Below are 13,037 nucleotides of genomic sequence, written 5' to 3' on the forward strand. Positions count from 1 at the left end.
TGGCTAAACGGAGTCACTAGAGCGCTTGCTACAGTGTGACGTGTAAAACTTTATTGAACATGAATGCAGTGAATACACAAACATAAATAAAACCACTCGCAACCTCCACTCACTCTAATAAATGAAATATGAGGAAAATGTAAATCACAGTCTGTAATGAAGTGCAAAAAAACCTGTTAAACCAGAGACAGGAGTCGCAAACAATTTGTTTATTTTAAATGAAATATAAACTTCTTAATTTTTTTTAACTAAAGATGAAGCAAACACAGTAATTGATAATAAAACTTTATCTTTTTTTATATTACGTAAATAATGTAATTTTCTTGCTTACAATCGTTATTGAAAAAAAAGAAAAAAAAAAATCTGGCAATGGCTTTAACATGCAAGCTTTGTTGATAACCAGAAATACACGGTCACCCGAGTCATCTCAGCATGTGAGAACTAAAACCCATTTATTAATGTAAATTAAATTACTAATTATATAAATATTTCACGGTATACACACCACAGTATTTTTAAGTAAATAAACTTGAGAGGTCAAATGAAACAAAGGGACAAAATAAATTTGCGTATGTGTTTCATTGTAGCATGCACAATTGAAGGTTTCAAGGAAAAGATGGTAAAAAACTCAAATCTTCTTGATTTTCTCGCCAACGATTAGTGGGTTTTCTTTCCTTATTTTCTCAGCTGCATCAGCCTTGTAATCAAAGCTACAGTTGTGAACATCTGAGTATCGGTGGATGCTGCAAAACAAGTGTCCACACCGGCAGCCGAAGCCTGTCATACAGAAACAAAAGCAAAATTAGCTCAATAAAGTCCAGATTTATCAAATACACACACACACCTATAGCATAGTTTTGCATACCAGTGAGCCCGACTTTCTTGCGGCAAGTGAAGCAGCGGTTCTTCTTGGGTCTGGGTTGCTCTGGTACATCTGAGGTTTGCTCTGAGGCCAAGAGTTTAATACAGGTGTCAAAGATTTTTAGAAATGCTGTTATCATGAACATTTCAAATGGCATTCTGTACATCAAAAATTATTTGTCGGCATCCGGTTTGAGCCTAAAACGTTTCCTCAGATATTATTGAGCAAAACATTCTGAAAAAAATTTGAAAAGCATTACAAAGATGAACTTTCTGATCCTGATACTCACCAGTCTCTCTCTCTATGGGTTGACAGGTTTCATCAAGCTTCCTCTTTCCTCTCGATATGCAGTCCTCCGCTGATGAGCTGCCTGCCTTGGGCTCCTGGAAGTTTCTCGCCAATTTACTACACGACAATTCTTCTATACAAGCAAACAGAGACAATTTTATAGTTATTTTAAACCAGCAATTGTGCATTAATCACTAGCTAGGCTGTTGCACTTTGAAGAGTTAACACTTTTTTTTTTTTTTATCCACCAAGACATAGACATGGTTATTGAAAGATATGACTGCTCAAAAGTTTGGGATCAGTAAGATTAACTTTTTTTTGTTTAAAGATGTTGCTCATGCTCACCAAGTTTGCGTTAATTTAATCAAATATACACTGAATTAAGTAATATCATGAAATGTTATCACATTTTACAATAATGGTTTTCAAACCATGGTTTTAATATCCACCTTGTTTTTCAATGTGGAAGTAAGACCTTTCTGTGAATGTGAGAGACTTCCGGTTGATTAGCTGCTATAGGGAAATAACGAGAAGAATAACAACATGCAGGAAACGGTAAAACTGTTTGCACTACAAACCAGTGTGTTCATAATCAAGATAATGCATTAAAAGAATATGGTAAGACACACTAATGTGCAAAATCAAGCAGCAAAATGAGCTGTTTTGTAGAAGAGATGACACCGGAAGCCATACACATTCAAATCACAAATGGCTGAACTTACTCTAACAGGAAAAATAAGGTGGATAGATACTTGAAAATAGTGAAAATAGCAATAATTTCTGTGATCAAAGCTGAATTTTCAGCATCATTACTCCAGTCTTCAGAATCACATGATCCTTCAGAAATCAGTCGAATATGCCGTTTTATTTTCGATGTTGGAAATATTTTTTTTTGGTGTTGATTAATATTGTTTTTTTTGGGGGGGGGGGGGGGGAGTTTAAAAGAACATTAATCTTTTTGTTTACAATCACTATTTTTTTTTTTCAATTTAACAAAACCTTGCTGAATAAAATTATTAATAATAATAATAATAAAAACCGACTGAACCCAAACTTCCGGTAGTATATATTATATACAAACTAATGCAGTGTGCATGCAAAATGTTTATATAAATACACATTTCTAAAAACAAAATTTACTGGCTTTCTTTGCCTGTAAGGTAATACTAGTTGTGTAAAGCTCATTATTGAGAGAAAATAAAGCAATATGACTAAACCTGTGCTTGGTTTTCAATCAACATTTGTTATTTAATACCCTTTATCATTAACCTCCATCTTATAAACAATTATACCTAACTAACAAACAAGAGCCTTATGATCAGTGAAATCAGTAGATATACTAATGCAAGTATGCTGAGCCCTGGAAAAAGAAGAAAACAGGGCTTTAATCAAATGTAACAAGTGATCACTTATTGGTCTGCTCTCAAAGCAAACAGATGATGTCTGGCTGTTTCTATGGAGTTTGCCAGAGCATTTTCTCTTTTTGTGTCATGGTAATCTGCTCCGTGTCTGGTTTTGGAGCAGGGGATGACATCATAAATGGGTAGAAAGTGAAAAAGGGAACACACCTGGTGTTTTCAGGCTTGATTGAGCTACTGCTGAAGCACCTTCTTCATGTGTAACTGCTGCTGCTGGCGTTGGCATTGAAAAACACTGACTGGAGAGGATGATGAGAAAAGATACCAGTTGTTTGAAACTCAAAAGTGGGAGTTATAAACCTTATATCACAGTAAGAGTAATTTTATATCACTGCTGGAAAGTAAATTGTTCATATAATAACCATACTGCAATGTCTATTTGCGGATAAACCAATATATTAAATACACCACTAAATAATAGTGAATTAACCATAAAGAAACAACAAATTTATTGAAATAATTTTGAAAAATATATTTTTTAATTTGGTTTATTTCAGCTAGCTGCCAAGGAAACATTTCTCAGTTTTATTTGGTTTAACAAGATACTAAAATAACTAAAACTCAAATTAAATAAGTAAAAAACATTTAAACATAAGATGGACAACAACAACAACCAAAAGAAATTGCTAAACCTATGTACACAAAACTATAATACAAAACTACATACACACTTATTGATGGAACTTGGATAAAAAAATAAAAAAACTATTCATAAATTATTCTGCCATCAGCACAAAACAACTAGACATTATATAATATATGTAACACCTGAGTTTAAAAAACAAAAACAAGAATAACAGTACAGCCCACTGATAGTCATAAACAAACACACGCACACACACACACACGTATGTATGTATGTATGTATGTATGTATGTATGTATGTATGTATATATATATATATATATATATATATACATACATATACATATATATATATATGGCAGTGCAGAGCCTGCTGATACACTTCTACTATATTTAGGGTCAAACCACTCAGTCCTAAAATAAGTTTACTTTTCAATAAGAAAGGGGCATTTTCATGCCCTTTTAAAAAGTGAAGTGACATTCAGCCAAGTATGGTGACCCATACTCAGAATTTGTGCTCTGCATTTAACCCATCCGAAATGCACACACACAGAGCAGTGAACACACACACACACACTGTGAGCACACACCCGGAGCAGTGGGCAGCCATTTATGCTGCGGCGCCCGGGGAGCAGTTGGGGGTTCGATGCCTTGCTCAAGGGCACCTAAGTCGTGGTATTGAAGGTGGAGAGAGAACTGTACATGCACTCCCCCCACCCACAATTCCTGCCAGCCCGGGACTCGAACTCACAACCTTTCGATTGGGAGTCCGACTCTCTAACCATTAGGCCACGACTTCCCACGTGAGAGTTGCACAAACAAACTACATCCTTTGCAATTGAAATGACTTAAACAACTGTTATGAGTAATGATGAAAGTGTGGTAAAGAGGAAGATGTTGTACCTGTTTTGTTCATGCTGTGACGTCGATTGTACAGTCATAGATTCTCCTTTACTGCTAAGGCTGGAAGACACTGCAGGCAATGAAAGAGCAGGAAACCCAAAATGTCAACACTTTCATTTGAAATTCTCCTTATTCTTCAGAAGTTGATGCAAGCAACAGAACAAGTGAGGGTTTGCTTTTTGAGAAGTTCCTGGTTTCAAACCAGGCATGCTGGAACAACCAGACAAGTTTCCAGTGGCAGGAACTTTTTGCATCCCTGAACGAAGGTTAAATGCTGTAATGAAATTAGAGCTTATTTAATTTAAAAATGGATGTGGACCGATGAGATGTTCCTGTGGGCGGTGCTATAATACAAAAAAGTAAATGAAAAAAAAAAAAAAAAGTAGTTTAGGATCAGCAAGATTATTTTTTTTAAATAAATTAACACGTATTCAGCAAGGACGCATTAAATTTATTAAAAGTGGGAAAAAGATTGTAAATAAATTCTATTCTTTTGAACTTCATCAAACAAAAAAAAACACATTAAAAAACAAGTTACAGGTTTTCCACACACACAAAAAAATACCGTTTTCAACATTAATAACCATAAATGTTTCTTGAGCTTCAAATCAGTATATTAGAATGATTTCTGAAGGATCATGTGACACTGAAGACTGGAGTAATGATGCTGAGAATTCAGCTTTGATCACACAAATAACTGACATTTGAAATATATATTAATTAAGAAGTTAACTTAAACTGTAATAATAGTAATAATTCACACAATTACAAATTTTACTGTATTTTTGAACAAACAAATGTAGCCTTGACTTTTGGGTGGTAGCACAAAATCGAGCAGCAATTTATCTTGCCATTATCATCCCTTGTTACATTCTTAGTATTAGTAGTAGTATATTTTTATTTAATGCCATGTCAGCATCTCAGGCTATTTTCATGGCAAAAACTTTTACTTTCTTAAAACATGATTAGGATCTTATCATGAATAAAAAAAAAAAAAAAAAAAAAACGTCTTACAGTCCATCATGAAAACATAACTTCCATCTTTAAAAAAAGACGTTACTTTTAATCCCAACCCACTCTTACTTTTGCAACCCATGTAACTCAGAAATGTTACATTAACAAAGTAAAAGAATCTAGGCACAGCATTTTGGGTTGACTTTGAAAACCAATCAATGCAAACTCCTGATGTGATCAAATACCGTTAAATTCTGACCATAAAATAGCAATTGCCAACACAGAAGCATTGGAAATGGCTCTTTCTGTGATACATCTGACTGACCTGCATCGCTGGACCTGCCGCTGTTGTTCTGTCGTTGTAAGGAGTCTTTGTAGCACACCGAGCACATGCCGTTATTACGTGGGTTCCCGTAAAACCCACAACCATTGGAACAGAGCACTTGTGTCTGATTGGTCTCCTGAGCCATATCCCTCTCTTGTGGACAGAATAGAGAGAGAGAGAGAGAGAGAGAGAGAGAGATCACCATTAAAAAATTTAGAGGCTAAATAACAGACCTAAAAGCATACATGAGATCCTTTTCATGGTCCATTTCAGCTTAAAAGAGCTCAGAGTCTACGATCTGTGCTTTGAATACTGAGTGTACGGCTGAATTAGGCTTTGTGCTGATGTTTGAGTGAATAAGACACTTATCTGATCTTCCTCTGACATGTTCTAACTGTCTCTGCACCTGTCTCTCTCAGACTACCTGTGCGGCTGTCTCACATTCATACTGTAAAAGAAGTGTCCTCGCTGTGCTAAAAGATGGAAGAAAATGGCAAATACACCTTAAAAAATAAAATAAATAAACATATGCAAAAACACAGACAGACAAGACATTTATAAAAATAAAAAAAATTTATCGATTCACTTTTTAACGCCATGCCAGCATCAAGAATATTTTCATGCCGATCTCTGAATAAATTATACAAGGAATATACTATTACCAAAATGTTAGAAAAGACATTTCAGATGTGCACTAGACAAAAATTCTAAAATGCATCCAGGTGATATATTTATAACTAAATCATTTAAAGGTCCCGTTCTTCGTGATCCCATGTTTTAAACTTTAGTTAGCGTGTAATGTTGTTGTTAGGGTATAAATAATATCTGTAAAATTCTAAAGCTCAAAATTCAATGCCAAGCAAGATCAGAATTCGCCTACAAAAAACGACCCGTTTGGACTACATCCCTCTAGTTCCTGCAGTAATAACGTCACTAAAACAGTTTTTTGACTAACCTCCGCCCACAGGAATACACAAAAAGGGGGCGTGGTCTTGTTGTGCTCCCACGGAGAAGAGGAAGGGCTGCGTTTGTGTTTGTCGCAATGTCGTCGGAACGCGGTTTTATTCATCTCGGAGTCCAATCATCTTTGTTTGGGCTTCCCAGGGACGCTGTACTTGGAGATTAATGGTTACAATTTATGTTTAACTCGGTTCCCGAAAATTATAATCCACATGTAAAACTATGTGCAGCACATTTTGCTGAGGACAGCGATCTTCCTCAATCTCAATCAGTTTAATGCCGGATTCGCACAAAGATTATTCTTGAAAGATGGAGCAGTTCCCTCTTTGTCTGGAGAAGGCGTTGTTTATGGATCACAACCGGTAAGTGTATTTTATTATTTAAGTTGGTGCGTTTAACAGTTTCTGTAACTTATTACACAAAGGGCAACGCTGTTTAGCTTTGTTAACTAGATGTTAGGGCTGTGCAAAAAAATCAAATGCGATTTTCATGCGCATCTCAGTGATAAGTACATCTCCAGCAGTTTTCAAAACAAATCCTGCCCACTTGCTTCTCAATACTAGCCCAATCGCGTTTCCAGGAGGGCAGCGTGCTCTAAGCTGGTGTCGAATCACAACACAGGAACCGCTGGCACAATCAGAACTCGCTACGTATTTCTGAAGGAGGGACTTCATAGGCAAAGGGGGTCATCAGCCCGTTTTTATGACAGTGAAAACAGCGGTATACAGGTAGGTGAATTGTGTGAAAAATACTGTTTTTTTACATGTGAAACATGAACACGTTATATTGCACACTGTAAACACAATCAAAGCTTCAAAAAAGCACGAAAAACGGGACCTTTTATAAATATCCATGTGTAAATCATGTACGACTAGGGATGGGACGATAACCGGTTTTATTGATAACCGTGATAAAATGTGCTGAAGGTTAGTAATATCGTTTAAAAATGAATTATCATTAAAACCGTGTTTGATTATCGCGGTTTTAATAACTCACTATTAAATCATGTCCAGCCAGCAACAGTCTGACGCAAGCGCAGCGCACAATGTTTTTTTTGTTTTTTTTCGAGAAGGAATGCAGAGTCAGTGACTTTTCTATGCTTTTCTATGCTTCTACACTTTTCATTGTAAGGAAGGAAATGCCACAGAATTTAATCTTTCTTTAAATTAAGTGCATAGAGTTGCTTGTTTTATTAGTTGTTTGTTGATTATTAAATATAAAACTTGCTGAAATGTTTTCAGTGTGAGCATCAACTATTTTTGAACACTTTCATCTCGTTTCAACAAAACCGTGATAATATTGATAATCGTGATAATTTTAGTCACTATAATCGTGATATTAAATTTTCATACCGTCCCATCCCTATGTACGACCTAAAAGACACCTTGTAAAAAACAACTTGGTCCTACCTAGATTTAAAATTAGTAATGCCACAAATGCCATTTCATTTGTAATTTTTATTCAAATTAGATTTCAATGATGTTCTTAAATATACATTTTCTGCATTTCACCCAATACAGCAATGAGAGAAAGACAGTCAGTACTGCTTCCATCATGTTGACTTTATCATTACATAAACACTCCAAAGAATGAATCCAAACACATATCAGTGTTCTCAGTCAATGTTTAAGCCAACCAGCAGCTTTAAATCAACTTACAAACAGGTTTAAGATGGCCCAAGTGCTGATGAGAAAGAGAAAGTGCATAGTTCTGATGTGAACCATAAAAACTCAATCAAAGTTTCTTCAGAACATACTTATCAAAAGGCTGTGCACACAAACCTAAACTGTCTGGCTAGTGTACAGTAAGCCTCTGTGATCACATGTGTTGCCCTGTGACAGGCCCTGCACTGGATCAGATACAGAACAGCTCAGATAAAGACACTCAGTATCTCTCCAACAAAAGCATCAGGATCACTGAAGACACTGGCCAAGAAAGACCAAGAAAACATGCTACCATTACAGAACATCTTGACAAACACTACTTATGGTACCAAAGATAGTTTCAAAAATAATACCTGGGAAATTATGAAAATAGCTGGAAATTATGTGTATTTGGTAAACAAATAGATAATTTCAAAGCATTACAGTCCATTTAAGCATCACAATATTATTAAATAAGAATAACGATTTGCTGAAGTCCATTAAAAAATAATAATAATAATCATTTGGAAATGAATACTTTTAGGAAAGCATTTTTAAAGCTGTCCTTAAAGGGTCTTGTGTTTGAGATAAATCCCCAAGCTGATGGTTTCCTACATTGAAAAAACACTATATATATATGTATTTATATTTAACTTTTGAATTTGATTTAACAAATACAGCAGAGAACTGCACAATCATGATATAGAGATATGACAAAAACAAAGGAAAGCATGCAGAATACTGCATCAAAAATAATTACTACTGCTCAAGCTCTAGAATCGATATGAATAAACTGCTAAGCTCAAGTATTAAACTTTGGGATGTAACTTGTCCCACATTTGAAATGATGAGGCTTTACTTGTTCTTTACAGTGGGAATGGGGAAGTGGACTGAATTTCATTTCCTAAGGTCAGAAACTTCTCTCAATCACACCAGGAACTGACATCTGTCTCGGGTGATCCAGTCACATTAAATTAAAGCCAGGGTCAAATTTCTTTGTAATTGGATTATTCAAACATTCAGAAGCAAATGTGAATACATAACAGGTTTGAATTTTAATTTTAACAGATTATTTAACACTTTATATTAGGGAGTAATATTTTCACCTCACATACCAGCTTTTTTTTATAGCAAAAAAAAATGTCTGGAGTACAAATTATGACTTCTTCCCCATTTGTTCTATTAGGTTCCAGAATCTAAAACCATTTGGAAACGGGAGGAGTGTAATAAAGCTCTTCAGTGCTTTTAGATGGCATTGCTGATAGGGCTGACAGTGTCATTAACTTATGGGGAAAAAACAATCACAGCGGGATAAAGAAGTGCTTGTGTGGTAGTTCCCTTAATAAATAACCAGATCACATCTTCACACAACACAAATACTCTATCAGTGACACGTCACTAATTATGGGGTCACTGTTTAGGACAAAGAAATAGAAGTACACCTACACTCCTCTTAAATCACAATGAGTCTGTTTCCTTATAAATTAAACAGACTGACTGCAACCAGAACTTGTAGCAGGTGGATCTGAGCACTAAGATAATCAGGTTTCCACGGCAACTTGCACTATTTACACTGTCTTTTGTTTAAGCGATCATATAATAACAATGGCAACACCGACTAAAAGCAGATTTCATCGTAATATGTCGCCTATATATCCATACGTTTGCCTTCCTTACCTGGTAAATGGTTTATAGTGAGCACCTCTCTGCTTATCTTGTGCGTAACGTCGCTAGCTATTTAAATGAAAGCTGAACATCGTAAAACACTGAGTAATAATAGAACGGTTTACGTACACGCCCACTGAAACGCAATTGGTCGGATGCTATAAGCCACGCCCACGAGCATCACGAACCGATTCATTTTCGCGAATCGGCTCCTTTGAACAGTTCGTCTTCTAATAATTTCTGATGTGAAACGAACCGTTTTTGTGAACCAGTTTAAACGATTCATTTAACAACCGAAGATTTGACTCTAAAGAACGATTCGTTCCCAGATCATCGCTTTTCTCTTTATATTACACGTGTTTAAATGAAACAAAGATGAAGCGATACAGCTTTGATTTAAGTCCGATTTTACGATCATTATTTGCAGCGACTGCTTACAATATATCAGATTCTTTTAAATGTATTAACATCACACACTTCCCAAGACACAAACTGTGTTAGTTTTAACAGCTGGCATATGTTTTTTCTATCTAATAGACAACGAATCTTCGCACATACTCACACACACTGCAAACTAAAAAGCAATATAGTCCAAATTAACAACGTACTTAGCTGCTTTTTCACCACTGTTTACTTTTCCAACTCCCTTAATTATCTCGCTATTAGCCTGCTAATTACACAGCTAGCATGCTCGTTTTCCACACTAAAGGCTATTCGCTCTGGTACAAACACATAAATAACTGTTAAGTAAGTTTAAGGCAAGTTTATAGCTGTTTGGTAAGCTTTTGTTACGCGACCAAATAATTTAACTTACTTAAAACAACAGGTTTTGCTCATGTCAGTTTGGCTAACAGATCACAAACCGACGCAGCGGTTTTACTGATTCAACTGATAACCCCGGCTTATAAACTTACCTCCGCACTCCTGACGAATAGTGTATCGATGTCGGTCGATTAAAAGACTTTGCTCTATTGTCTTGCAGTATCACAATGTTTGAGAAGTGTGTTCGGCGTTGGCCAGCTTCCCTTCCCCCACCGAGTAACAGCCTGTTTGTTAGTTTTGTATGGGGTTAGAATTGTTGCATTATTCCAAATAAATAGATTATGATCCACAAATAAATGTAACGAGATTCACAAAAATATATCAAATTCACAAATGAATATAAAGAGTTTCACAAAAAAAATTAAAACTCACAAATAAATAAAATGAGATTTGCAAATAAAAAAAAATATATTTACAAATGTGTTTAATGTCACAAACACATCTCTACCTGGTATTTATTTGTGAACCGCTGTCTGTGCATTTGTAAATCACTGCACGCATTTGTGGATCGGTTCCTGTGCATTTGTGGATTTGAAACACTTCTAGCGTCGACGTGCAGATAAATCCACAAATAAGTGGACTCCACCCACCGTTTACTCAAGCCAATCAAATAACGGCCACATTGAGCTGACCAATCGTAGCACGTTATCGCTTCAACCAATCACGTTTTGGCTTACAGCCAGGGGAACTGCGGGAATAGACACCGAACTTGAGACCAACAACAGACAGTCAGGGCATTTCTCAATACCAAGTTCGCAGAGTCTGGACTTCCGTCCTTCCGAGTTTGGACATGCCAAGTTGGACTCAGAAGAACGAACTCTCGAGGACGGGAGGACGCGAGTCCAGTCATTCTACAAATGGAACGGCAGCGTACTTGATAGCTTCACTCAGCATGCATGTTTTACTTGAATTAACTTCTTTTTTATTTTCAATATATTAAATATATTAGTATTAAAAAACTAATATTTACCTACTCTGATTATTTTCACTTTATATTTATAATGAAATTGAATATAATATTAAACGACTGTCTCTTTTTTATTTTAAAAACTATTAAACATTAATATGTGGTTCAGGTAACATTAATACTGTGATTATATTTACGTCGTTCAAAATAAATAAAATATATGGAAACAACTGCCTCTTTTCATTAAGAACAATCTAGCAATAAACCCACTCAGCTACAATTTAAATAATACGGTTGAAAAGTGTAAATCAATTGTAAATAAGTGTAAATCAAAATGGAACAGCTTAGGATTGCCATTGCAATTGCTATTTATCAAGATGCTGAAGAGGAGGCTGCCGAACGGAGGAGACGAATCCTTCAAAGAAAAGCCAGGATGCAGCGGAGGATGGCGAAGAGACGTGCCATATTAGCATGTCTCTCTAGCATTGTACGTTTTTCTAATGATTCTTTCTTCATAAACTGCCCATATACTTATGTGGACTTAGTTAGGTATATCCAAATGAAAAGTCATAATAAAAATTTATTATAATGTATCATATAGGCACCCTATCAACAGACTACAAAGTACTATCTCACAAAAAGTTATGTAAACTATTGCAGGGATGTAATGAGACAACATTAGATTTTTCAGTATACCAAATAAACTGACAAGAACAATAGGTTTGACAGTTGATAACATTTAAATTAACTAGCTTACACTTCACACACCTTTTATTTGTCTTTGTGGTGCTCAAATAAGTTTATAGTTTATCATCTTTATATAGCTAGGTGCACATCATATTACTGCATTAACACAAACAGGACAATTTAATATCTATAATAATCATATAGGCTACAACTTTTAGACTCTGGGATGAATGTTGTGCTAGAGCTTATCAATAAATGAATGAAACCGAAATAGAGTATAAAGAAATACTTCACGAAAAGAGCAAATGTTAGAGGGAGATTTAATTATGGCAGATTTTAGTAAATTTTAGACAAAATCCTTAAAACAACTGAGTATATAGCTTATATTAAATCCAAAAATATAATAAATACAATGCAACGACAGTACATATAGTAACAACTTTTTAAAAGCAATACATATAACAAATACATAATACAACAAAAGTAAAAACATTCTTAATATATTATCTATATATTTTAACAGGAACAAAGTCCCACTCGCAGGTATTCACAGATCAATGACCAGGTACCAATCCTGGTCAAGTTTTTTTCTGGAGAGGATTTAAAGCCAGCTTTCAGGCTCTCCAGGAACAGCATCAACATGCTGGTACAGATGCTGCCCCGTCAAAAAGCCCATGGATGGAGCCGTGAAATTGAAGTACTTGTTACGGTTTATTGGCTTGCCTGTTGAGCATCCTACAGGGTCACATCAGATGACTTCAGCATGCCACTTTCAACAGTTTGTAGGACTGTTCACAATGTTGTGGAGATGATGACCATCCTCCACAAAATTATTCATTTTCCAAAAGCAGAGGAAATGGATGAGGTGGGGGGCCTTGCTGGCCATGAGGCATTCCGCTGTGCTGCTGGTGCCACATCAGGATTGTTCCTCCTGCAATGCCACAAAAAAGATGCTACATAAATAGAAAGATCTTCCCTTCCATCATTCTACAGGGCACCTGTGATGCTAAAGGCATAT

At 35.7% G+C, this 13,037-nt stretch overlaps 1 protein-coding gene across 4 annotated transcripts; it reads right to left on the reverse strand.

Moving 5' to 3' along the window:
- Window positions 1-29: 29 nt before the first annotated feature.
- Window positions 30-10,659, reverse strand: zfand6 (zinc finger, AN1-type domain 6). Of its 4 annotated transcripts, none has more exons than XM_059527404.1 (8): window positions 10,518-10,659; window positions 5,705-5,808; window positions 5,336-5,489; window positions 4,057-4,126; window positions 2,719-2,807; window positions 1,152-1,283; window positions 866-946; window positions 30-777 (listed from the first exon to the last, which is right to left on the reverse strand). In XM_059527404.1, exons 2-8 carry the CDS (start codon window positions 5,720-5,722, stop codon window positions 629-631), a joined length of 693 nt encoding a protein of 230 aa, XP_059383387.1. In that variant the 5' UTR covers window positions 5,723-5,808; window positions 10,518-10,659; the 3' UTR covers window positions 30-628. The 4 variants fall into 4 exon arrangements, with proteins under 4 accessions (XP_059383387.1, XP_059383377.1, XP_059383397.1 ...); XM_059527394.1 differs by lacking the exon at window positions 10,518-10,659 and adding an exon at window positions 9,616-9,733; XM_059527414.1 differs by lacking the exon at window positions 5,705-5,808 and having other exon boundaries at window positions 5,336-5,488.
- Window positions 10,660-13,037: the final 2,378 nt, after the last annotated feature.

This window comes from Carassius carassius, chromosome 3, assembly GCF_963082965.1.
Source record: "Carassius carassius chromosome 3, fCarCar2.1, whole genome shotgun sequence".
In the NCBI taxonomy this organism is placed as follows: domain Eukaryota; kingdom Metazoa; phylum Chordata; class Actinopteri; order Cypriniformes; family Cyprinidae; genus Carassius; species Carassius carassius.

Excerpts from the sequence above, each read along its gene's own strand:
- zfand6 (XM_059527404.1), bottom strand. Across the intron at positions 4,127-5,335 it reads CGGCAGGTCCAGCGATGCAG|TGTCTTCCAGCCTTAGCAGT; the intron begins GTCAGTCAGATG and ends CATTGCCTGCAG. Across the intron at positions 1,284-2,718 it reads ATCAAGCCTGAAAACACCAG|AAGAATTGTCGTGTAGTAAA; the intron begins GTGTGTTCCCTT and ends TTGCTTGTATAG.